The sequence below is a fragment of the Apus apus genome, chromosome 2, assembly GCF_020740795.1.
Source record: "Apus apus isolate bApuApu2 chromosome 2, bApuApu2.pri.cur, whole genome shotgun sequence".
Classification (NCBI taxonomy): domain Eukaryota; kingdom Metazoa; phylum Chordata; class Aves; order Apodiformes; family Apodidae; genus Apus; species Apus apus.
In genome coordinates this window covers 45790559-45817921 of record NC_067283.1, presented here as the reverse complement: position 1 = coordinate 45817921, position 27363 = coordinate 45790559, and the positions used below count along the sequence as shown (strand labels likewise).

General features: G+C 44.1%; 1 protein-coding gene across 1 annotated transcript; it reads right to left on the bottom strand.

Annotated features, from left to right (window-relative positions):
• Nucleotides 1-319: 319 nt before the first annotated feature.
• On the bottom strand, nt 320-26991 carry CDCP1 (CUB domain containing protein 1). The gene is made up of 9 exons (XM_051612376.1): nt 26858-26991; nt 14331-14534; nt 11822-12178; nt 10140-10508; nt 5425-5652; nt 4301-4681; nt 3476-3841; nt 2111-2192; nt 320-929 (listed from the first exon to the last, which is right to left on the bottom strand). The coding sequence occupies exons 1-9, from the start codon at nt 26934-26936 to the stop codon at nt 482-484; spliced, it is 2514 nt and encodes an 837-aa protein (XP_051468336.1). The 5' UTR covers nt 26937-26991; the 3' UTR covers nt 320-481.
• Between the last annotated feature and the right edge of the window lie 372 nt (nt 26992-27363).

Below are 27363 nucleotides of genomic sequence, written 5' to 3'. Positions count from 1 at the left end.
ACTTCTGTGCAACCAGGAACTGCCTTGAGATGGTGATGTAGCCTATGCTTTCCAGGAGCCACTAACCAACAGTGAGGAAGAAGAGACTTGAAAGAGGAAGACATACAGGACAAAACACTCTCCCCACTCTTTAAGCTGGCAGTTAGGAATTGATTTCCCTGATACCTTTATAATAAAAAGCAGGAGTGTACCTTCACCACCTGTATCACAAGCAGAGGTGCATGCAGCTCTGGAGTGACTCAATCAACTTGAGTTTGCTAGATGTTCACTCTAAAACTGAAAGCCATGAACAGCTGAAGTTTGTTTTTTTTTAAAAAAAAAAAAAAAAAAAATCAAAAAACAAACACCAAAACCACACATACAAAACAAAACAACATCACAATACATTCAAATAACACTCCTCTTTAGTTTTTTTCCCCTAGACCTCTGTCCTTACAGGTCACCCATATTTCCACAGGAAACTGCTATACCTGGTGTAAAATTACTCCACTAAACCATCCTGTTCCTTATTTTCCAGCAAGGTCATGCTCGCATCTCCATTATTCTTTTCAGCTGGATCTCCACTGTCCTCCAATTTCCCTGATTTCTGATGAGCGAATGTGTATGTGTCATGGTCTGTGTCTGTCAGAGGAAGAGGTTCCTCAGTGTTAGAAGAGCGTTTCATGTCCTTTCTGAAGGAGAGTGGAGGTGGAGAAGGTGGCAAGCTACCCATGGGTCCATCAAAAGGCCGGTACACATCAACTTCTGGAGCGACTGAGCCGTTGGATTCCTTCAGCAAGTGCCCATAGACCATAGCATCATCAATAACTGCATAGACATGAGACTCATTGTTTTTCCTCTCTTTTCTGAACAAGCCTTGTTTCCTAGGCATCTCCGTATTCACATTAGCATTGTACACTCCCACCATGGGATTCTGGCTTTTCTTCTTCCTGTCACAGAGTTGAAGTTGTTAACAGGCTAGAAACAGGTGGTGTGTTTGAACTCAATAATGGCAGCTTCTCTTTACCCATCCTAGACTCCCAGGGTCTGGCAGCCTTACCTGCACTGAAGGCTTTACTTGCAAACTAAGAAAAACAACTCTTGTGCCTAGACATGGGTTTTTTGACAAAGCAGAAAATAACATTGCACTGTTTGGTTACCTACTGCTGTTCTGCTGACCCTGAAGTTTGCAAGATTAACTGCCTCCCAAGTACAGGGGCCTCAGCAGTGCAGTGTACTGAATTTCCAAACACCCACAGGCACTAGAAGGACATAAAATCCATTAGATCCTCACAAAACAAGGCTGAGCATTGCTGAAGGCCAGTAAGATAGTGGGACCTCTATGAAAGTCAAATGAACTTTTCTTGATTGCACTTTCTGGAGTGACCATCCCCAGGATAGGAAGACCAAAGGCTGAACTGAAGATTTTTAAGCCTGTATTTATAAAGTTTCTCCCATGTGGCAAAAAGTTGTGCTTATAACTGCACTAGTCATCATACGGCACAAATTAATTCCAGCTCTACAGCTTCAGGACCCAATCACCCTGCCAGAACTGAGGGCATGTGTTTCAGAGGCCCCATGGCTTCAGGCTCTGCTTGCAGGTGTAATGCTACGCACGTTTGCTTTGCACAACGTAGTTTTCTCCCCAGGGGCTTACCTTCTAGCAAAATGCTTGATATGCAAACTCCAAGAGAAGTTGCTGGAGGTTGTTTAGATGAAAAAAATAGTTCCTAATATATCTGAGTTGACAGCTTGTTTGAACAAAGCCATGTCTGGAGTCAGATGTGCAGCAGCCACATTCACTGGGACTGCGCTTTGCCGAAATCGCTGACCAAGTCCAACATGTATCTTACAAAGCAGCCAGAAGCCTGTGCTAAGGCCAAGGTAGGCAATCCACTGCAGGCTGAAGTAATGAGACACTGGGAAGGCTGCTCTATGCCTGAAGTCAAACAATTCAGAATAAAGCAGCATTCTTGGAAGCGCACTACTTCTGCCACCAGCACATTGCCTACCTCATGTTGCAGACCCTTGTTCAAGAGATCTATAACAACATGTGAAACAGAGGGTCCAGCAACTCCCCTGGAATGCCTTCTTGAACTGCTAAGTTACACACAAAGAATTAAGAACTTACTTCTTCTTAACACAGCACACAGTCAGTCCAATAGCCACCAGAACTCCAGCACCAGCCACCACAGCAAGAATCACTCCAAGGTCTGCAAACAGACAAGGTTCAAGGACACTGAGTGTGAAAGAAAAACAATCCAGCTTTCTCCTAGAAGCCAGCTGGGTTTGAACCTACTCAAGAGTCACTAAGCATACCAGCTGCCTGCAGAGCAGGGATTTCCAAGCCATGCTCACTGTGGGGCAACACAAGCCATTTCCAAGAGGCTGGAGGCCAAGCAATGACAAATTCCTGCTGCTAGCAGTGGAACACAGCCAAGAAACCTAACCAACCCACCCTACCTCCAGGAGCTCAATACAGCTCATGAGCTGCTAAACTTACCCACAACATCTCATGTGCCTCTGGCTGAATAGGCAGGGAAGAGAAGAAAGTGAAGAGAGAGAGAGAGAGAGAGGGATTCAACAAAGCAAACAGTGACATTTCACCAACTTCCCCTCAATACAATCTTCTCTGAAATACATGTGTTCTGTTGACCTAGGGTTTTCCAAGAGTCATAAAAACTGATCAGGAAAGTCCATGTGTGAGCTAAGAAAAATGCTGCGTGTTTTAAAAGAAGTGTACATTAAAAAAATAAATGAAAAAAAAAAAAACAAGAAAATTTTCTAGACATTATTTTGATCCTGTTTCAGCTTTCGCCTGTGTAGCCAAGACTTCTACAGACAGCAGACTCCAAAAGATGAAGTACAAATGTGAAGCAAATTTACACAAGCACAGCCTATCTTAAAAATGTCCCTTTTAAAAAAAAAAAAAGTAATAATTTGTATTTTATGGACATGAAAGATAAGAACACAGACTTTGCTGGCAGCAGTCAGGGCATTCTCCACTAACTGGTCAGACCTGCCCCAAGGGTAACTTCTTGCCCATGTGAACACTGAGACTAACCGAGCTGCTAGCATAAAGTAAAGACTACTTGGATGAATACATCTGCATAATCGAATCCCAAGTTGTTCAATAGGTCTGTGACCTTGGGAGGGAAAAAAAAGTCACTTGATCTTCTCATACCTTCTGGCTGTGATTTCCAATTTTAAAGATTAAGCAACAAAATTAAATAAATCCACTCTTACTCCCTCTGAGCCCTGCAATCCCTTGTCTTCTATAGAACCCACAATCCAACCACACTGAAGACCCTCCCTCCTCCGCAGTTTCTATAAGTACCCAGCTGTAACTCTCAGAGGTTTTTGGGGGACAAGTATTTCCAAAGGCAGAGAGCTGATAAAACCCACACCCAAGGTGAACCAGCATCCACTACTGCTCCCCCAAGGGAAAGCAAGGAAGCAAGCAGAAAGCAAACCACCACAGCCTTACAGGACTCACCTATCTGCTTGTCAGCAAAAGTCACCCAGAACTGTAAGCTCAGCTGCATCCTATCCACAGGTTTACAGTTGGAGATGTTTACCCAGAAGTTGTGATACATATTTCTGGGCTCAGGCAGCAGCTCATCCTCTCGGCGCACAGTTTCCTCTGCCCCCAGTGTCTCCTCCTTGATATTAACATAGGCACGGCCCGTCTCGCAGGAGATGCCCATGCGGTCCTTGGAGAACCCCAGGCGGGCAACTTGCTTGCTGGGCACGTTGACATACCAGGATATGGAGACATAAGGAGGCAGACCAGACAGCCAGTTTGGAGTCTCCAAGTAAACTTTAGATTTTGGATTTGGACTCACAGTGAAAATGCACTCATCTGTAGGAAAGGAATAAAAGGAATGAAAACTTACATTTTGATACTTTCTTTCTTCTTCTTCTTTTTTTTTTTTTAACTTTCTCTTTCAACGCATAAAAATACCTGGTCTTTCCTCTCTGTAACAAAAAAGCATCACTTATACCTATGACCAGCAACCACAGTCACCTACATCTCAGTACAACTCGCGTATCATCCCTTCCACATCAGTAATGATCTCAATTAGCAGAGATATATCTGCAGAATTTCCCACAAACAATTACCTGCCACACAGAGCAGAGTTTTTTCCTTCTTCCAGGAATAAAACACCTCATTGATTCAGATATAGATTGATCCTAGCAAGGGCTCTAGGACTAGACTGTAAAGAATTGAACTCTTCTTTCTGTTTATTCCTATGTGCTCTAGCAGGCATACTGAGAGATCCAACACTGTGCAACGAAGTAGTACAAACCACTACCTTACCTTTAATATGTGGCACAAAAGACATTTTCAGATCCTGACGGTTAGAATCATTGAGGAATCCTTTACCAAATGTTTTTAAGGATATGGTGACATTATTCCTCATCTGAATCTTTTCGATGAACCCACCAGGACAGAATATGCCGACATCCAACTGTGTCTCTGGGATGGCACTAACAATGCTGTAACTGTAGCTTGTGTTGCACCTCTGCTCTGGGAGGTGTTGCTGAAGTTTCAAGGATGGAGACATAATTTCTATGTTGATCAGATCTGAAGCCAAGAGCTTCCAACTGAACTTATGTAGTTGAATTGGCAACTGGGTAACAGCCTTGGGCACCACAAGGGAATAGATCTTCTTTTGACACCGCTGAAGATTGATACAACCTGCAATGACAAAAACAAGTCCCAGGGGCTGCATTTCTCTTGCAGAGGAAATATCTAGGGAAAGCAAGTTTTCCTCTGTACCAGAGTGCACACGCACACAGAGTACTGCCAGTTTTGTGTTACAGAACCATATAAGCATCTACCTGAAAAAATATCCTCTCTTAGTAACCTTTACCCAAACATGAATAATTTGTACTTAAAGAGCTTTCCTTAGAAGGGTGCAGGACACCAAAGAAACCAACAGACACAAACATACTCAAAATCTCTCACTAAAGATACTACTTTTCCTCTTGTCACTTGCTGACTGGGACACTGTTGCAGACTAGCCAAGGTCCAGATACGTACTTTAAGACTATCTCTACTGGTAGTAGAAATTCGGGAATTTGGGAAAATCCTACACCAAGCAGACATGCAAGCAGCTCAAGATGAATTCCTGGTGGCCATCTTGGTCCCACATTCTCATGGGAAGATTTATGGCTGTCCTGCTCTGTTTCCATATTTTGCTGTTTTCAGTGAGAAGATTCTCGGGTGCCTTCTGTCCTGTCCCTTCCAGGAACAGCTACACAGTTTCTACTTTTAAAGGCAGAATGATACAGCGAACAATGAGGTTGTCTCCAGATTCCTTGTACCCCTCCCCCAGCTGGCTGAAGCCTGGTTTCCATCCTCACTCTGACTTAAACCCCAAGCGAGAGAGGAAGTCTGGCTGATCCTTAGAAAGCAACATTAAACCACTTTCGTCATACTTATGACTTTTTCAGCTGTGATCCTCAGACGGGACAAGTCCTTGCATACAAAGGAGATCTTGTAGGTGGTACCAGACACCAAAGTCAAGACACGGTCACAGGTGCGCGGATCCTTACAGATCAGGCATATTGGTTCAGACAAAAGTGGGACAGTGTTGGGCCACCCTTCAAAGTGTATCGTGACAGTCATATTCCATTCCTTGCTCAGGTCGACCAAATGGGTGACATCTGCAACAAAAAACATCTCAGAGCAATTAGTGGCAGGAAGAGCGGTGTGAAGCAGAACTTCCTCCATCTCTTCTCACCCTGTGAGATGAGGCACTGGTGCTATTTCTCCATTAGCTAAGAAAACACTAATTTACTTCATTCCATAAGTGTAACATGAAGTTGGGCAGTATCATATCACTCTTCTAATGTAAAGGTTTGAGGCTTTCCACACACAAACCCCACTTCCCAGCTATAACAAGGTAGCACTTACACTAGCATCTTTTGAACAGGTTAGGCCATGATGTAAGGAGCTCAATCAAGTATGTTAGATTTGTTTCCCCTAAGAGGTTTCTCTTAAAGTTACTTTTAAAGTCAGCTCTACTGATAACGGTCTGGTTGACTGGAAAAAAGTTCTTCATTCTCAGATTTCTTACTAATTGCTAGATTCCCATCTCAGCTCACTTTTTATTGGCTTAAGTTTTCTGGAGCCATGCTGAAGAAAATTGTCAAAAAAAAGTAACTAAGCACATCTGGTTGTCTGAAGTCAGTTAAAGATTAAGCTAATTTAAATGCAAGTACCAATACGGCTCAAAAGAGAAAAAACTGCCAAGTACTACACTTCAGCAGAAGTGCTGGCAGTCTTTATGAAGGTTGCTGGAGCCTTCAAAGATGCTTCTCAGAAGTATTCTCTGTTTGGCAGATAAAATCATATAGAGATGCCGCAAATTATCCAAGTCTGTCACCACACCAGCAGGAAGGCTGAGGATCACAGCTGGCTAGGCTGCTCGGTTTCCCTCAGTATTTCAGTATGACTGAAATACCATGCTGCCCTTACATTTAATTGCCCAAAAGCAAAGTTATTCCAGAAATCTTTTCTGACTAGCTGTAAAAAGCAAACCTGAGAGCTGGCAGAGTTAATCCTGAACAGTAAAGAGCACCCTTCCCTTCCTCAACACTAGCCACCACTTCTCTTGCAGTACAACACTCTCCCTGTATCCCATCACACACCAGCTGTAAGGCCCTCCAAGCTTGCTGGACCCTGGACCTGAGGTGCCCTGGTACATACAGCAAACATGGTCCCTGGCACCCTCTCTCAAACAGTGAGATTCAGCTCAAAGATCTGCTTAACGAGGCATGTAACAGGGGCCAAAACTGCTTAACATTTTCACCAGTGGGACAGACGATGGGACAGTACACTCCCAGCAAGTTTGCAAGAGCAGGGCTGGAAAGCAGCTCTGTAGAAAGACCTGGGGGTCCTGATGGACACCAAGTGAAGTATGAGCCAGCAATGGTGGCCAACAGATGCCTAGGCTATGCTAGAAAGCATTAAAAGCAGGTTGAGTGAGATCAGTTTGCCATTCTGCCAAAGCACTGGTGAGACATCTCCAAGTGCTGGCTCAAGTTCTGTGCTTCCCAGTAAAAGAGAGAGATGGATCTACTGAAGATAGGCCAAAAAGCCACAAAGATACTGAAGGGATTGGAGGTACTTAGGGACATGGCTTAGTGGTGGACTCAGCAATCAATGTTAGGCTTATGGTTGGACTAAATGATCTTGAAGGACTTCTCCAACCAAAACAATGCTATGATTCTATGATGTCGCTTATGAGAAGAGACAGAGAGCTGGGACTGCTTAGCTGAAGCAGTGGGTTCAGGGAGATGTGTGTGTGTGTGTGTGTGTTTGTGTGTGTGTAAACAATATGGTGCCAGACTCTTCTCAATGGTGTCCAGTGATAGGACAAGAGATACAAACTGAAATACAGGAAATTCTGCTTAAATATATTTTTAAAAATTGAAATAATGCAAGGGAGGTCAAACATTGGAAAAGGTAACCCAGACAAGTTGTGAAGTCTTTGGAGATATTCAAAACAGAACTGGACACAGTCCTACAGGACCTGTTCTATCTGACCCTGTGTGAGTAGGAGGTTGGACTAGATGATCTCCAGAAGGTTTTGCCAACTTCAGACACACTGCAAATCTGTGGTATCTGAGATTAATTGCTACAGCAAGTCAGAACAACAAGGGTAAGTATGGATGGCAAACACCTTCCCTCACCTAAGCTAATGACAGCTGCAAATACTCAGAACATCTGGAGGGGGGAAAGGAAAGATGAAAAAACCCAACAAGATTAACGGCCGCAGTCTAATTCACAAAGATTAACTATCATGGGGAAAGATAGACATTGAATCCACACAGCATCCTTAGGCTGTTAACAAGGCACATGTCTCTGATGTCAAAGAAATGGCAGATTTAATAAACAAATATACACACTATTATTACTCTTTATTTTCTGTTTTCAGCTATGGATCTCAAAGACATGAGCTTTCTCCTGTATGGGAAATCAGACACATAAAAAGGCAAGAGGTCAGGCAGAAATCTCCAAGTCACTGCCACAACCAAGCACAGAACCTGGGATATCTACTGCAGTCTTATTTATTCTTCAGAGTTTTGGGGCTTTTTTTGTTTGTTTGGGTTTTTTTTGTTTGTTTGTTGCTAAACACAGAGGGTTAGATCAATAAATTGTTTTGATTGGAAAGACCTATCTTTTCCTCTTAACTAATGAAAAACATTGCAGACAGCTGTGGAATACTCAAATGTTTGTGAAGCTTTGAGAATATCCAGATACCACTGCATTTTTAATAAGAGTCATACAACGGTTTGGATTGGAAGGGACCTTAAAGATCATTTAGTTCCAAGCCCCCTGACACAAGCAGGGACACTGCCCACTATATCAGGTTGCTCAGAGCCCCATCCAACCTGGCCTTGAACATTTCCAGATTCATGTTTAACTTGCACACCACAGATAGCATTTTTTATTTGCTTTCTGGGGTTTTTTTTAAATTCAAGTTTCAGTACTGTCCTTAGGGCTGAATTTTAATCTTTGATAGAACTTGCATAACTAGAAAATTCCTCATGAAATCCTGTAAAATCCCTAGAGAAACCACTGTTGTCTCTTAAGTCCCAGTGCTTTATTACTTGCATTTCATTCTATTAAATGACAACCTCTTTTTTTATTTTTTAGGTGATTAGCACCTTGTCTACTGGCCATAAATTCTAAATTAAAATTCCTCTCTGCTTTCCAAAGTAGAAGAGAGATAAAGCTGATTAGCTGAATACAATGTTTTCACTCTGTCTGGCTTCCAAGGTGCAACACACAATAAATGTGAGCAAACATGATTTGCTTGACAATAGAGGATTTGCTGCTCAGGAATGGAGCAAGACTAGACAAAGACCTGAGAATTACAGGGGTGAGATGTTACAGAACCTTTCTGGATATGTGACTTAAAGGTACAGGCCATTCAAACTTCATTCCCTCTGACCTTACTTACAAAGCCTGTAAGCAGCTCCTGCTGCAGTAGAGTCCAAAGTATGGACTTCCCTCCACCTGCTCCTCTGAAGCAAAGGCACCTTGAACTATCAACCTCCACTATGAGCTGAGATTAAAGCTAAGAAGCCAGAGGACAAAGCACTTATTTCACAGTTCGTTACCTAGCCAGGCCTTTTTTTCTTTTTTTTCTTTTTTTTTTTTTGTTTGTTTGTTTTGTTGTTTTGTGGGGGTTTTTTTGTGTGTTTTTTTTTGATAGATGGTTAAGCCTGTCTGAATTTGGGGGAAGAAAACAGAAAAAAAAATAATTTTCTTAGTGTAGTAACAAGCAAGAAACCTAAAGAACATCCAAATGTGCAGGGGATATTGTAATTGGACATACTCCATGTCTAGTGTGACTTATTCACACTAGATGATGTTCAGGTTGCCCTAGCAAGCCAAAAAAACCTCAGAGGAAGGAAGAAAGTAAAGAAATAAATGCATATTGGTGCCATTAGTAGTATGAAGATCATTTTACACCTCCAATTTCACCAGTTAATGCTATGGATCCTGACCAGCCATGATAACAGGTTTCACCTACCTACATCTGACTGCTTACGCATACAGGACAAACCTAGGCTTACATTTTAAAAATTATCTTTAAAGCATTGAATCTTACAGCTGAAAAGAAAACTGTCTGAACAATCTTGAACTTGACTTTTTTACTGGAGAACAGGCAGTGGACACGTGAGCCCAGCCAATTCCAATCAAGCATTTATGGTCCTTGCCCAATAGTGGGATGGGGCTGCAGAGGGAACAGAGCTGGAAGGAAAAGCCAGCTGGTGCTCAGCTTTGTATAATGTGCCAGAACTGATACCACAGGTGTTAAATTTATTTTTCAATTACACAATGCAGGTGCTGGAAAAGGAAAGGAATTCTCCACTCACAAGCTACAGAGTAAAATCTACGATGGAGCTCTATATTCTGCTGCAAATTACAAATTGCAGCATCACTGTCTGCCTTGCTGTAACAACTGCTGGTGGCACCCAGGGAGGCAAAACAGGCCGCAGTGTTGCTTGGCAACCCACCCCCTCAAACTCTAGGAGTGTCCAAAGTTCAAGAAAAATGACAAAACACATCATTGATCTTCCTCGTGGTGCTCAACCCAAGGAAGCAAAAGCAAGGGAAGGGAGGGGCAGGTACTTACTCTCATCAATCTGCGGATGCTGAACGACCACTTGGAAGAGCAAGCGGAGGATGCCCGGGTTCTGAGCGTCCTGATCACAGCCCTGCAGGGACAGGTTGAAACTGCCAGCAATATTGGCAGGCTGGCTGTCACTCAGCTTGAACACCTCTGGGTTGCTGAGGGAGCCGGGGAGGTAGTACTCCACCCTCTCCTCTTTCCTTTCGCAGTTGGAGAGGCTGTAGTTGTGGAAAAAGACACTTGCTCTCATGTTGGAAGGAATCACAAACTGCCATGTCATGAGCTCATCTTCTGGAAAGCCCAGTGGGTAGTTTGGGGACATCAGGGTGACTGAAGACTCCCCCTTCAAAATGGATTCAATAATGCATAACCCTAAAACACAGGGGCAGGGGGGGAAACATACAAAAGAAGCTGCAATTAAAGAAGACACGCTGGCACATGTAGCACCCCATCAGCAAAGCATTCTTATTTTGACAGTGAGATCATCCACTTCAGCTACAGGTTAGGTTATTACAAAACCTCCAGAGTAAAACATATACTCAAGTTGATGCTTTTGTCTTCATATTATAGAAAAGGTAAGGGTTACATTCATGTTGTACTTAGTGGGTTCACCATTGAAGAATGTGGACAGCCTTTACTTTTTGGAAATGAAATATGCTAGTTCCTACTTCTGCTCCTGGATTTACAAGAGCAAACACGCAACCTGACAACTGCTTCTGCTTCACTGGGTTTCAGTGCGAGCTTTAATACCAGCACCGAGCTCTCCATCCAAAAACCTCTCAGATCTAACAAAGGCACTCCAGCAAAGAGCCTCAAGTATGCATGATAAAACATGAATGTGAACCATGGAGACTATGTAAGACATTTCATGCTTGGATGACTCCTAGAGCATCAAATTGGGTAGACAGAGATTACAGCCCTACTCTAGGACTCCAGCAACCATGTGCAGCTGCAAGGAGTGCCAGGAGTTACAAAAACTCGTGTTCTAGCAGCCTGAACCTGGACCAGGTCCCTTCTGTAACTGATGGCAGAGTTCAAGCAGAGAGCAAGAACATCTCTCAAAGAGGACTTGTCACGGGATTGCAAATTAACCCACTGATTGCTATATAGCATTCCAGGTATTAAAACGATTATTACACTATTGTTTATGTTACTGTGCAGGTTGAAACAAATAGCTGTATTTATGCAGCTTTGTGTGCCTTCCAGGAACTGCTTCTCCTTTTCCCATCTTGCTCTCCTGAAGAGAAGCAGTGGTTTGAGACTCCTGCAAGTTAAGGTAACTTTAGTTAAAAATAAACCAACCAAACTACACACTGCAACCAGCAAACAACTCTCTTGGCTCATTCTAGTCTCACCTCACTGAATACACAAAAGCAACAGAGCGAGCATGTTTAAGTTTTAGGAAGTTTAAACATATTGAAAACTAGTATGGTGCCCCAAAAGCAGCAACACAACAGTTTTCACAATTGTTAATCAATCAACTAGGATACTTTGACCCCAGAAGAGCTACCAAACTAAAAAAAAAAAAAAAAAAAAGACAACAAACAGCTTTTAGAAAACATTAAGACAACAGAAACTAGGGATAACACACTGAAACTCAAATCACCCGAGAAGAAAGGTTTAAGGAACTGTCCCACAATCTGCACAAGGTGATGACAAGTGAGGAAACACTACTCCATACTTACGTTTTATGGAAGCCCTGTTAGCTATGTTGAAGCCCGAGGTGTTGAGAGGCGAGTCCCAAGGGAGGTGCAGAGACATGATGACTCCTCCCAGCAGCTTGACACCAGACACTGAGCCATTCCTGCAGAAGGTTCCAATGCTGACTGTGGCCTTGTCGATACAGCTGTTGATGTCGTAGCTAATGAAATCTGGGCACATCTCTCCTGGTTCAATCTGCCTTAGCCACGGGGTAGAAAATTTCAGTTCAAGTCCAGCCTTTGTACTCGCCTTCACATCCCAGATGAAAGTCCTGTTAAGGCGAGGTAGCCCTGGCGGGTAAAGATGAACATCTCCAAAGGGACAGGGGCCTGACACACAGTCTAAACGCAGAGAGAGAACAGCCATGATACACTCTGGAAAGCACTCAAGTAAACAAGGAATTTGATACTTTACTCTTCATTGCTGTTTTCACAGTTCTTAGGTTGCACTTAACTTCCCTTCTACAGGCATTAAAGGACACTCCTATAACACGGTCACATGCAGGAGTCCCAGGCCATAGAGTAGACAGGATAAACCTGCTTTAGCCAGGCTGACTAATACAGGGAATTAAATGTCTCTACTATTCCTGCCTTGTTTGCTGAAGAATTTAGAAGGTGCTTAGTGAATAGGGTAGAGGGCTGAATGGGCAAAAGGGAGAAACACAATGTCAGGAGAGCTGGAAATCACGGATCTAGAGAACCGATTCTATCCCACCTCTCTCAGAGAGTTCCTGGCAAATCATTCATAGAATCATAGAATCATAGAATCCTAGGGGTTGGAAGGGACCTCGAAAGATCATCTAGTCCAACCCCCCTGCCAGAGCAGGGTCACCTAGAGTACATCACACAGGAAGGCGTCCAGGCGGGTTTTGAATGTCTCCAGCGAAGGAGACTCCACAACCTCTCTGGGCAGCCTGTTCCAGTGCTCTGTCACTCTTACAGTAAAAAAATTTTTCCTGATATTCATCTTAAACCTCCTATGCTCCAACTTGTATCCATTACTCCTTGTCCTATCACTGGTCTTCACTGAAAAAAGCTTAACTCCATCGTCTTGACACTCACCCTTTACATATTTGTAAACATTGATGAGGTCCCCCCTCAGTCTCCTTTTCTCCAAACTAAAGAGACCCAGCTCCCTCAGCCTTTCCTCATAAGGGAGATGTTCCACTCCCTTAATCATCCTTGTGGCTCTGCGCTGGACTCTTTCAAGCACTTCCCTGTCCTTCTTGAACTGAGGGGCCCAGAACTGGACACAATATTCCAGATGTGGCCTCACCAATGCAGAATAGAGGGGGAGGAGAACCTCTCTTGACCTACTAACCACACCCTTTCTAATACACCCCAGGATGCCATTGGCCTTCTTAGCCACAAGGGCACATTGCTGGCTCATGGTCATCCTCCTGTCTACCAGGACCCCCAGGTCCCTTTCACCCACACTGCTCTCCAGCAGGTCAGCCCCCAACCTGTACTGGTGCATGGCGTTTTTCTTCCCCAAATGCAAAACTCTACACTTGCTCTTGTTAAACTTCATCAGGTTTTTCCCCGCCCAAGTCTCCAGCCTGTCTAAGTCATTCATCTTTAAATTTTCCACTGCTTGCTATGAACTGTATCTTCGTTTCCTCGGTGCCCTGAAAAACAAGCTGGGCCCCATATTTCACAGAAGTGGAGAGCAAGAACAGCCGCCACTGCAGGATTCTGGGAAGAACTTAGAAAACTTTTCTCTGGAAAATCCAAATGATTGGTATTTCAAGCAGAACACTAAATATAAGCATACTTTAATCTATGTAAAGGCTCCAACTTAGAAGAAGAAATATCACAACTGCATCTTACAAATATATCATTAACATAACATTACTCTTTGCATGAATCATGAAAGAAACTCCAAAATGTGCAAAGAACTGTCCTTGAACACCACCCCAGTGAAGTTTGGGATCTTGTTGAGAAGTAGCAGGTTTGTGCTATTCAGGAGTATGTTAACGACATACACCAGATATAACATTTAAAGAAAACAAAGCTTTAGTTGCAACATTTACAAATTTTCAGTTTCTTTAGTTCTATAATGTTCACCAAACACAAAGAAATACATGCATGTCTTCAATGTTTCTGTTGCTCTGTTGTACAGAGACCATTGAGGTGTTCAACAAATAATGTGGGTAATATATCATTATCAGCACTCAGACTGTTTTCACAGGAAAGATGATTTGATGATGGGTTTATAAACTGTGGGAAAAGGGAAGGCAGCAAGGAATTGATGCAACAAACTACCATTTAACTGTTTCCAACACAGCAATGTTGATATTAATTCTGCCAACCATAACACAGGCTTCTTTAATTTGCACAGTTTCAGTAATCTAAGGTTATTTATCAGGGTTCAAAGTTGTCTTCTTGCACAAGATGACAGGGGATACCTTAATACAGTAACAGGAAAAAATGGCACACGTATTTACTGGAGGAAAGTTATCACTGGGGGAAAAATTAAAAAACTGTATCTTACCAATATTTTTCTGAACTTCCATGATGAAATACTTCTCTGGAGTACTACAAGTGAAGGTAAAAGTCACATTATCCCCAGGCTTTATCTTGAGTTCAGTCCTGGTGGAGTACTTAGAATGAATGAAACAGCTTGGTGAAAAACCATGTTTCTGTTTAATCGTAACTATAACGCTGTCCACTGTACGAAGAGAGACCGTAAAGGAAGCTAAGGGGAAAAAAAAGAAAGATGTTCTGTACTAGCATGTATGAATATCACCACCCTCTCCACACATCCCCATAGATGCTACATTGTCAGAAGAAATAGTTGCATCCAAGTTCTCAAAAGTCTCTGGTGTTGGGGCTGCAGAAAGTGCCTCAGCTCAAGACAATACAGAAATACACTTGCTGCATGTGCCCAGAGAGATGTATATTTGGAATTTGTGTAGGGCCAGTTCTGCTCCAGTTATCAGCGTTATTTATTTCACACTTAAAAAGTGGTTCAGCTATTCCTTTCAAATTTCTGTTGTCCCAATTTTGGGTTCCAGTCTGTTATGCCCATCATAGGGCCCATTTCCTTTCTGAATGCACCCACGAAGTTGTGACGCAATCAGTGAAGATTATTTGGCAGCGAAACAACAAAGCAAGCCTTAATTGCACCTGATGGTAACAAGAGAATTTCTGGGTATGCCTCAAAAATTACTGCAGACAGGACAAGGTACTCCAGAAACTCCAAAAGCACAAACCAACAGAAATTTAAGAGTTTCAGCTATTCCGAATTATTAACACAGCCTTAGCTACTGCACAGTTTGGTTTACAGTATGAGAAAGCTTTCCAGTCCTCAAGACAAGAGACAAACAAGCAAGAAATATCTTCCTACACATGACAGGGTTGGCTGATAGACACATGTGGTCATGACCCTCTCCTACCCTCCCCAACTTTTAAAACTCATTCCTTGAAGGTACGGGCATCCATGCAATGCCCCTCAGCAGCACAGAAGGCATGTGTGGCCTGAAATGGACTGTGTGTGCTTGGATACCTCCTCTCCATCCCTGTCACATCCATCATAGACTTAACAGCTTTTGGGGAATTTATAAAAGCCTCAATCTTCACATATTTCAAGCCATCTTCAAGCACTACCAAATGAAGGAGCAGTTCTCACAGAAACTGGTTGTTGAATAATCTTCTCATATTGAATGGGTAGCAGTTTATCAACAAATGGACCAAACTTGAGTGTCTTCTAGAAACATACATGAATACAAGTCACCAAGGAGCACCAGCTAGACATTCAAGATAACTAGAAAAGTCATTAGCATCAGTTTGATGCTTAGCAAAGACTGAATCCAGTCCTGGCTGAAGTGAGAAAGTTTGCTTTGAAGGCAACCATATCCCAGTCTCAGGTGAAAATCTGAGGACATGTCAGTTGTTAAGTTTTCTGCCATGTTTTCACTACTCTCCCTTCCTATGTCAGTGTACGGAAGATAAAATCACAGTATCTCCAACACTTGCGTCTTCTGTGTTTATGGGGAAATAAATAAATAAATATTAAAAAACCGCAAGAGATCTAGAAATAAGACTATCCCAAATCCTGCTCAGAAAGGTCTGTTCCTTGAGTGGCATATCATCCATGGCTGCATGACAAATCTCTGCCCACAGGCCAGGCTGGGAATCCTCTTGCTCATTAACCTCAGTAGAGACTTACCTAATGAACCTGGCAGCCTGACACCCTGGGAGAGCCCTTGCAGCCATTCCCATTGCCAGGGTGCCAAGAAAGCTGCGAGAGAACAACTGGCTCAGAAATGCACATCTGCAGGGCACCCTGGGCTCTGCCCAGCTGCTCACCATCCCTTGAGCACCTCAACATCCAGCCTGGCCCATGCCAGCTGCTGTCACCGTGACAGTGATAAGGAGGTTGGCCCAAGAACAGAGGCTCACCTGGTGAACACTGCGGGGCTGAGCACACCTTGGGAACCCTCGATGGGCAGAGCCCTTCCCATGGCAGATGAGCACACCAGGGACCCTCAACCAACCTACCAACCAACTCAAAACTTCAGCTGTTGCAGCTACAGAGAGAAGAGTACAGTATTAGTGACTCAAGTTCCCACAAAAATCACCTGTCCTATTTTTAAATCTCCCTTTTAAAATCTCCTGATTTTTTTAATAGCAATCTCATGATTTTGCAGGGCCTCAGTTTTTGCAGCGTTTTGTGAAAGCCCTGGAGATTGAGTAGTCAGTGTGGGTTTCCACCCTTCCCTGCCACTGGGAACATTGCAGCAACAGGTTTACCAACACCAGGCATCACAAGTCTCATTGCCAGGGGGAGTAGGGCAGAGAAGACTACTCAAAGAGACACCCCATGATGCTTTTATTTGAGTTTTGTTGGTCTTGAGATTTTTTCCAGACTTGCCAGCTTTGCTAAATCAATCTTGGGGTCAAAAGACTTAGCAAGTCCTTGAAACTGCCTCGTGTATTTGCTGCCAGGATCCAAGGCTTTAAATTAAAACCTCAGACACCACAAGGCTTGCCAAATTTCTGCTCATACTTCTAATGATAAGCTTAACAATCCTCTATATCATTAGTAAGAGCCTGGTCACTTAGTAACTTTTCCTACAGCTTTTCAGTGACAGGACAGGGCCCTGCCCCAGGCACTGAATTCCCTGGCCTCTTCCAATGGCTGGCACTACTTGACATCTGCATTTCTGCCTTAGAAATGCTTTCATAGAAGTTCTCAATCCGGGTTTTCCCAAGGAAGAAAAAATAAATAAATAAAATAAAATAAAATAAAAAAAAAAAGAAGACAACCACTCAGGCTAGGACCTGCCTTGTGCAATGACTTGCAAGCACACGGGACAATCGCTGGGGCAATGTCCATGGGGTGGGGAGAAAAAAAGAGCAAAGCAAATCCAGGAACCAGAGGTGCTCCTCCTCATGCTTCAGGACAAAGCAGTTTTCAGGTGAGAAAGTGCAATAACTACTTCCAGTCTAGCCCAGAGTTTTGTTTTCCATACACCATATGCTTTTTGGGTTTTTTAGGGTGCTTTACTTATCATGTTTCATGCAAATATCCTTTGACTGTGATGCCATTTTCCTGATGTTTATGTCATCCAGATATGAAGCATTAATAGATTAATATCAGTAGTGAATAACTACCAGAAAAATGAGACTTCCCTTGCATACAGTAATTGTCACACTCATCTACAGCTCCTAAGTATACACTGAAAAGTCTGTTCCACACTTTATTGTCAAACAGTTATCGCTGGCCCTTCTCCCATCCCTGGGACAGCACAGTCATATGGCCAACCTGGCAGGATGGAGAAACACATCAGGGTCACCAACAGACAGCACTTCTGCACTAAATGCTCACGCACAGCTCTAAGAACATTTTTAATCATGAGGATTAATCTTAAGCATAACCTTAAGCACAGGACTGGCTTTAAAACAAAATAAATGCATGCCCTGAGCTGAAACCAAGGTACAGAATTTTTTTTACATTTTGAACACCATCATGAAATAATCACAGCTTTCCTACAAGGGTCAAAATCACATTCCCCAGCCCTTGGAAGACCTCACTTCTGCTATCTGAGGTTTTTTTGCCCCCTACCCCTTTTCCAGGCTTCATGACTACATAGTCACTCATTTGATCTCCCTGAAAGAAGATAAAATCCTTGTCAGCTCAGTATCACTTTCGGCATGAATGTGGCCCATTCCTCAGCTTCCCAAAACACAACCTGCCCAAAATTGCCAAAGTGGCACAACGATCAGCATCCCAGCAGGCAGCAAGGATGCAGACCGCACAGCTGATTAGGCTCAGCCAAGCTCTCTGCTAGAAGCCCACAGAAGGACAGATACCAAGATGCATTATAGCACAACCAAACATTTGCTAAGATGAAACTGCACAGGTAATTTTGGCCAAAGAATAAGAGCACAGTGCCACCATGTCAACAGGAAATATGTGCTAGGCAACTGTCAACTTTCTATCAAATCAACTATCAAATCTCATTGTCCCAGGAAAAAAGGAAAAGATGAAACTCACAGAAGGTATAAGCAGTGATCCTAAGTCACCAAAAATAAATGACCAAACGGCTAAAACCCCCAAAATACAGCCACATACATGCAGCACAATAGACAGATTACTTAAAACCACCTTTATTGCAGAGCATTTATAAACACGAGTGAGTCTCTTCATGACTCATGCTGATCTGTCATTGTCTATGATTCCCACTGCATGCCTTTTTATTAGGGTTATCAGTAACCATACATGTTTCTTGTAAAGAAAGCATTTCCACACCGCATTAATGTTGCACAGGGATGACACACAGGATATCCAAACCAACAAGAGGAAGCATTGCTGAAGATGGACCTACTCTCTGTCTACACAACAATGAAACTGTTGGTCTAAATGATACCAGAGATGAATCCTCTGGTTCTGAGCTGGCTCACAGGCTGATGTAGACATCCAATCTCACCCTATTTTTTTTTTCCTCTAAGCAATAACACTTTTGCAGTCTCCCAGCTATTTAACTGCCTTAATCTCCATCTGCATCTTCCCTGCTGCAACTAGATTTCCCTGCTGCTCATCCTCATTTAAGACTGCACCTTCACAACACTTGTCTCATCACAGCATTCCTTTATCTCTCAGTAACGCACCTCCTGGTGCAAACACACCTTGACTACCTTTCTCTTAACAGTATGATTTTCCCCAAACTTTTAATCGATTCTATTGCTCAGAGCTCTCCAACCTGAGTTATAAACAAACTGCACAAGTTAGATTACTCCTTGGAGCTTAGCTTAAATTTATCTGCTGTGGTTGCACCTAACACTAATGCCCTACTATTTTTCAGTATGTCTATATAAATGTCAAAAGGACAAGACAGGGGTGCAACGTAGAAGACATCTGGTGGAAAGCAGGACTGGTAGCACTCAGAGAGAATGCACACATATGGTCAAGGAAAGGACTTGGCAGGACAGCAATTTTTATGGCTATGTACAGTGCCTTGCTATGCAAAGCAGAGCAAGAACAGAGTCCAACTAGTTTTGGCTAGAGGGATTTTATTGCAGTAATTTATCCATAAGGATCTATGGATTGCTTTGCAACTTCACTGGATGGATTAAAACAACCAAAAACCCCCCGACAGACCGAAAAAACAAAGCCCACAAGGGTCACCAACATTAAAACCCCAACAAACCCAGATGTAAATTTATCCCAAAAATAACATACAAAAAGTTTTTATTTGCTCATTCTGGTTAAGTCATGGGCTTTGTTCACCTCAGCCATTTTTAACAAAAACCAGTTGGATGGGGGTGACTCAGACACCATTCAGGAGCTGGAGGGAGCTGGAGGAGACAGGTTGCTGCAGAAGACAAGCAGCGGCAACACTCGCTCCGGATATGAAGTACCTGGATCCAAACCTCTGTTCTGCCCAAGGGGCATCTGAACCCACACAATCAACACACCTCTCTCGAGAACAGGCTCTTCCACCACAGCGCCTCCTACCACTGCCTCGGGACAGGGATAGCATGTGGCAGTGCTTCTCTCTATGGCTCGGGAGGTTCTGAGGAGCTCACCACCTCTTCTGAGCACTTGGAGAGCTGCTGGTCCACAGACACACGAACAGCCTGCTGAGGTTGTTCCACTACACATAACCTACCACAAAGGTCATGAAAAGACTGCAGGCAGCAAGAAGTACAACTCAAAAACACAGCAACCCCACCACAAGCAGAACAATTTGTGTTTCAAGCCATATGAACTCCTATTGCTGATGTAAGGTACAGCCCTGGTGCAGGACATGGCAGAACAGTAGGACATGTTCAGAGCAATCCATCCAAAACACCCTTTGCCTAGCAAGGGACCTCAAGTCTGTCTCCCACATGGTGGGGACTGCACCCGCATCCCAAGCAAATGCCCCGATGGCTCAGCTGAAAGAGATGAAACCAAGACTACATTTGATCATCCATTTCTCCATCACCTCCAACACAAATTACTGCACAGTTGACTCAAATTTGGCAACAACAGGTCAAAGAATATTTCAAAGAGTCTGCTTTGCTGACTCTAACATTTTGTACCTTCCTTATTGAATTTTGCTTTTTCAATTTTAGTCCAACTCTCCAATTTAACTAAAGCACCCAGCTGCCCAAACATCATCCACTCCTCCAGTTCCACCTGCCATGTCCGTCCAAAATGCCTTTGTGTTCTTCAAGCCCTTAGCAAAGTTAGTCAGGGACACACACACCACATCTCGATGTGGGGCTCAGGGGTATGGCCTAGTGGTGGACTGTGCAGTGTTAGGTTAATGGTTGGACTTGATGATCTTAAAGGTTGTTTGCAACCCAAACCATTCTATGATTCTCACCTACTAAACAGTGATGTGAGCAGCAAACTGAGGTCAGAAGCACAATCACAAATTACAGCCAACCCTGCTGGACTTTATAAAGCAAACAGCTTTTCTGGTTACATTTAAAACCTAAACTAACTACTTCCTACATTGATTAATGATCTCCTTATATTCGGATCTTTATTCTAATACTACACTTGCTTGTGACACTAGGTCTGTAATTTGTTAAAGGATTGTTTTCAGGGAATCACCCAGAAAATTAAAGCTTAAAATCTCCTAAGGTTGTGAAGACTTACAGACAGATGCTGCCAATGGTTATTATGCCAGGGCAACCACCCACCATGTCTCAGAAGAGGGCACCTGGGTAAGAATACCCATTGCTCAGCCACCACAGTACAGCCCATTAATCTTCACTGATGGTTTAAACTGATAGCCAGGATGGGGATGCAAAGCAGGCTCGATGTCACACATCCTGTTCTCCTCATCAGGGAGGAGGGGTGTACACCCCCGCAGCAGTGATGTTACAAGCCATCCCAGTACAATTCACTAGTGAAGGTCTGCTAATACCCCAGGCCAGAAAGGCTGCTCAGTCAAAAGTTGTTAATTCATTAAGTTAACTTTTAGTGCCTCAAAGGAATAAAGTACCTTCAAATTAACAATAACTTTTAAAAAAACCAACTAATTATAAATTTCTTTACTTTTTAGAAAGATAATTAGCACCCTCACAAAACTCACATTTAAAAATCTCTTACAATAAGCTTTTTCACCAAAATTGGGAATAAAAGATACTTCAGGATTCGGCAAGTTTAGCCATTATTACAGCAAGAAGAACGTTGACTCCGGGCTGCCTATTTTTTTATTTTAGATAAAAAGGTAGGTAAAAAGGTTTGTTGCTTCTGTAGGAGTGAGACAGGGCTAAGTAAATGCTGACTGCTGACTCCTGTAAAGCACACACTGTGCAGCTTGACCAGAAAACGTCACACTGACATGAAGAACACCAAGACACCACGCAAGTTGCTGCAGGAGTCTCCCCTGATCAAAAGGGTGTTTGCTTGCACAGTTTATCCCTACCTTGATGCAAGCCAGTGAAAGGGCAGCATCTTGGAGCATGTCTGAGCAGCTCTTTAGTCTTGGCTCTGGTTAAGGAAGGTGGAAAAGCACGTTTCACAATCAGTGGTCGCTCCCATGCCAAATATCTTTTTCACACACTTTTTCAGCTGGCTGTTCCGGAAAGTCTTCCAGGAGGTCCCATCAATACTCTCTATACTGGGCACGTTCAGCTACAGGCAGCAAACCCTTGCCTCTGTCACCAGCTAATACAGAAACATCAGACCTTGCTATGACTTTGCAGCAGACAGCAGTTTACTAAGCGCAGCACAACCCACGTCCTTGTGTTCACGCCCTGGTGGCACAAGCAGACATTGAGCAAGAGCCATCTGTATGTTCACAACTCCATCGGATCAGAGAAGTTTTCAAGTTGAGGGATGGTGACCTGACTCTCTCAGCTGAATCCTGCTAAACGACACCCATAAGTCATCAGGTGCTGTAAGGGAACTGGTTAATGGTTTGGCTCCAGCAAATTAACCTGTGCTGCAGTGGGTGGGTTGTCCACTCCAGAGCTGAGGTTTGACAGGGATACCTAAACAACCTCAAGTGAGACAGCAAATGCCCCAGAAACTGCTGGAAGTGCTCCATTAAAGTATCATCTTTAGTCTTTCCCCCAGTCAAAGTTTTAGAAATTATAAAACTATTAAAGATGTATAACTGTAAAAAAACGCATCACAACCCAACAGAAACTTAAAAGTGGGAGGACATGGGGCTACAAAAAGAGAAACCAGTTAGATCAAAATTAGTGCCCAAGACCCATTTGTCCCCCCTCTCCCAGTTGCTTTGCTGCAGCTGAGCCTTTCTAGAAGTTCTTGCACGGAGACCACAGCCAGAAAGCATCCAAAAGGAGAGCTCAAAGGAGCACCTAGAAGACAGCGGGAGGAGCCTGCCACAAATGTAGCAAGAAATTTGCTGGTCACTTCAGTTGAACAGCCAGCTCATGACAGCGGTGAGCAACACCCAGCTTCCCACCACACAACCCCAGTGATAACCCAGCACTGGGCACAACACCAAGGAGTACAACTCCATGCACGTCCACTGCTGTCAGGTTGCATTTGTCTATCGCTGGTCAAGACCTGAAGAAGGTCATGTTTAGCCATCCAACTACTACAAAAAGCAAATGAAAATCCAAACAATAGAGGAAACTGGTGAGTCATCTAAGATCTACACTCATTTGCAAACACATCATATCCCTGTCACCCACAACTGTAGCAGTCAATGGAGGTAAGGCCAAAAGCATCTTGACTTTGTTCTCAGCAAAGGATGGCTCCTCTTGTTATTTCTGGTATGAAATATTCCTGGAATTAATTAAGTCCAAAGTTATTCAGCCTGTAACTAAGGATGAGGTTTTGGCAGATGTGGATTCCAAAGCCTTTTATTTGACATATATGTATGTATAAATATCAATTAAGGTGGGTGATAAAGGCTATACCAATAAGCTGAGCCCCAGCAGTATTCACTTGTGAAAATACTGCTGCTATGTTTCAAGAAGCCATAACTTAATTTTTCAGCAGCTTTCCTCCTGCTTTCTTTTCTATCCAGTATTACTTATAGATAAGATTAATTCACTTAAGTAACGAATAAGCATGAACTCAAATGAGCCAACGGATACCTGGTTTGGAAACACTCAATGAACAAGTAATTTAATATACACATTTTATTTTCCAGAGCTTAAAAACTAAGCATTCCAGACTGATAATGGCATGAGGCAAACAAACAAACAAAGGTACAACCAAACACTCATGCACATTAGTTCTGGTCTTAAAAGGAGAGGTCTTGATCGAGTGAGCAAACAGTGATTCAGAATGGAAATAATCCAGCTTCTACTGACTTTCAGAGGAACACAAACAGGACTCTTGTTTATATGCTGTCAGAACACTAGAAAGACCCTGCTAACAGCTTGGGTTTGTTGTTTTTTTATTTTATTTTATTAAAAGAAACAGCTTTATATGTTAAGACTGACACGTGACTCAAATTAGTCAGTTGCCAAGAAAAAGGTAACTGGAGGGCAGAGCAAGAAACAACACAGCATTATCTGCAAATTCACTTATAACAATGACATTTTAAAGAAAAGGCCCAGAATACATAAGCAGATTTTGTAACACAAGGATATTTAAATCTGAAATATGTGTTTATGTTTCTTAGATACGATAAAAGCCTGGTTAACTTCATTATTAGTGTTCCAGAGAAACATCTTTTTAGTTGGAAAGCACATTTTCAAAGGTCAGGTATGCAATATTCCATTCACACTCCCACATCTAAGCGCAGCTCCTACTTTATGCAGTTTTCCACCTATAAGTTAACCAATGTTGCATTTGATAACTTGTGTTAGGCATGAAGTTGCATCTGAAGAAAAACCATAAGCTCCTCTGAAGACAATGTGACCAGCCATGCTTGATCTGTGTGTTCCTACAGGATCAAAGTTTCTTAAAACAAAGTAAGGACAACACTATAATACTATAGTTGCTGGGAAAGCGTGGAGGGAGAAGGCAAGGGAAGAAAGGACTTAATCAAGGACAAGAGATAGGTTTAGGGACAGGTGCATCAAGATCTGTAGCCATCTCACCAGCGTGTCACCAGTCCCTGAGAAGAGACACGTGTGCCTGAGGGCTACCTTGTGCATGGTTCTCACACCCAGCCAAAACTGAAAGTGAGATTGCTACAACTTGCAGCCAAAACACAGTAACACCAAAGCAAAGGGAACTCCTTAAAACCTACAAACTACATAGGGCTGTGGGAAGAAATCTTAACCTGGATCTTGGGTCTATCTCGGGTCTTCAGGACAAACATACTCAGAGAAACATTCCACCTACAGTTTTGGTTATGCAATACCAAAAGCAACTCCCACTGGGATGAAGGATGCACCAGGTACACGAGATTTGCCAACAAACCTAGGAAGGTGCCTTTCCCATTTCTAGTACTGCTCACACCATCACAACCTTCAGCCTGCCCACCCATGCTACTAACACAGCCAAGACTGAGCCCCTTTTTTATGAAGGTCTAGTGGTCCACAAAGAGAAGGAAAGCACTGGGTTAGCAAGTTCAATGGGATGACAGAGGACCCAGCACACAGAAGCAGTGGTGCTGGTGCAGAAGGACAAGCAGGCAGAAGCACACAGTTGGAAAGAAAGGGGGTAGGAAGAGGGACCATCAACAGTGGCAGCCAACTGTTGGGTCTACCAGTGGTGTTTTGTGCCACTTTACTCTTGCCAACTTTGCTTTACAGAGCAACTTCAGGGTTTGCTCAAGGGCAAGGCTGCTGGCTGGTGAGAACTCTCCCGAGCTCCTCTAGATGAAGCTAAGAAAGCTCCAGACCACATAGATGTCTTGTTTGTAGGGAAGGTTTGCACAATAAGGACAGACCAGACATTCTTTGTCAGACTCACTGTCTTCCTTCCATTTCCTGCACCTTCCCATCTGCTTTGGTTTTGCCACCTTCCTGACAAGAGCTACTGTAATCACACTCCAAGCAGACCTGCTTGGCTCTCCAGGGGCACAGCCTGCACCCACAGCCACCACACAGCCCATGCCCTGTTCACTACTACTCCCAACTAAACTAACCCTGCATAAAACAGGTATAAACTTCCTTTTTTTTTTAAATGCCAACACAAATGCATAATTAATTTGGATGCTTTAAACATGAGAGAGGGGAAGAAGCTGGAGCAGACGATGGCAATAAGCAAAAGCCGAAGACTTTGGCTCAAAAAGGGCTGTACTGTGTCTCGAAAGCAAGTCCATGAAGTTTAATGTGAGGCACTGGGAAGATTTATGAGGAGAGAAAAATAAAAGGAACAAAGGATTTTGATAACACGGTTTGACCACAGGGTGAGGAATAACGTGTAAATTTATGATTAATAGGCTGCTGCATCTCCCAATGAAGGGAGATACAGCTCTTTCATACTCTAAGTATGAAAAAAGATGCAACTGAGGATTTTTTCATTTGCTACTTTCAACAATACAAGATAATCAGGAAGTCTAACACCTCTCCTTCTAGCACTGACCCATCTGTTTTAAAGTTTGTTTTCTTTGAAACCTACACACAACTAAGCACACTACAGGATTCTTCCTTTTCCTTTGAAGAGGCTTTAGAGAGGTAAACAGCTCTCACTCCCTTGTCTCAGAGGCAACACTTCAAATGCAAATATTTTATTTAAAAACTACCCAACTCGAAACTTAAGCCTCAGTGCTGTCCTTCACAGTCAACCTGAAGGCTGGATTTTTTATAATAACAATGACCACGAGTGACACTTGAGCACAGCCAGCTAGTCAAAGGCAACAGGAATGTTAAAAAGGCACCAATTTCACATTATATTCTTTAGGTTATTCCCAGTCACTGCAAATAACTCAGCAGCTATTCTGTACAGAAGGGCTCATACTTCAAGGGTCTTTAACAGGACTAATAACTACAAAACTGACAAGTTTAGATTTGGGGTTTTTTCGCAACCAAGCAGACCTGGAAACAGAGGAAAATCCCCCACGCTGTGTCTGGATTCCTAACCAGAATTCGTTTGGGGTCAGAGACAGGATTTCAGAAAACTCCTGACGGGACTGCACCAAGCGCCAGGGAGCGCCCGGAGAGGCAGAGCGCCCGGCGCGCAGGGCTCTCCCACCCAGCTGCCGCCCCGCTCCGCGCCCGCGCAGGCACCGCTCAGCCCTCGCCCTCTGCAAGGCACGCCGGGGATTAACAGCCTTACACGGAGCGCGACCCTGGTAGCTCCGGCTCCTCACACAGGACCCAGCTACCTCTGGTGTCCAGGGAAAAGGACTTCACGAAGTTACTGGCACGATCAATACTCCAGCAAGTGAGGACATCAAGATTCCCCCCCCCCCCCCTTTAGTAACTCATAGTTAGTAAATAGCTAATTTAAGGGCTTGTCCGGATAATTCCTTTCCAGCAATGTTACCCTCTAGCTATATCTGACACCGCTTACAACCAGCAGCTGCTCCCCGCTCCCAACCCACGGCCATCCCAACGCGGGAGCCCAGGGCGGCACCGCGCAGCCCGCCCAGGAGCACCCGCAAGGCCGGGCTCGGCCGCTCCGGGCGGCTCCCCGCGGCCCGCCCAGCCCCACCGGGGCAGAGCCACCGCCCGACCCCCCGGCCCCGGCCCTACCTTGCCGCTGCAGGAGCTGGGGGGCCGAGGCGGCCAGGAGGGCGGCCAGGAGCGCGGCCAGCGCCCGGCCCGCCGCCATCTCCCCGCATGGGCCCGCACGGCGCCGAGGCGGGCGCGGGTCCCCTCCGCTGCCACCGCCGCTTCCTGCTCCGCCGCACACCTGGCGGGGCGGGGCGGGGCGGGGCAGGTGAAGTCCCTCCTCTTCCTCCCGGGCGGCAGGGAGGTGCTCCGGGCGGCCCGGGGGAGAGCCGGCTGGGCGGGTCGTGGGTGGGAGGTGGTGGTACTGCTTCTGCTTCTGCTCGGGGGTGTTTTTGCTGCTGTTCCAGCCGGCGCCAAGGCTTCCCCTGCCCCTTTCCGACGTTATTGACTCCCCTGGTCCTCTTGCTGAGTGTCCCCCGTGTCCCCGATGCCGGGCGAAGCGCAGGGTGCCTGCCGAAGCCCGCCCGAGCAGGTGTCCCGTCCCGTCCCGTCCCGTCCCGTCCCGTCTAGCGATGCTTACAGAGGTG

Bases quoted from the DNA above. Each gene is read 5' to 3' on its own strand.
- CDCP1 (XM_051612376.1), bottom strand. From the start codon at position 26,936: ATGGCGGCGGGCCGGGCGCTGGCCGCGCTCCTGGCCGCCCTCCTGGCC. The intron at 14,535-26,857 runs GTAGGGCCGGGG...TTTTCCCCTTAG, and splicing joins CCAGCTCCTGCAGCGGCAAG to CTTCCTTTACGGTCTCTCTT. The intron at 4,682-5,424 runs GTATGACGAAAG...TTGTCATTGCAG, and splicing joins CACAGCTGAAAAAGTCATAA to GTTGTATCAATCTTCAGCGG.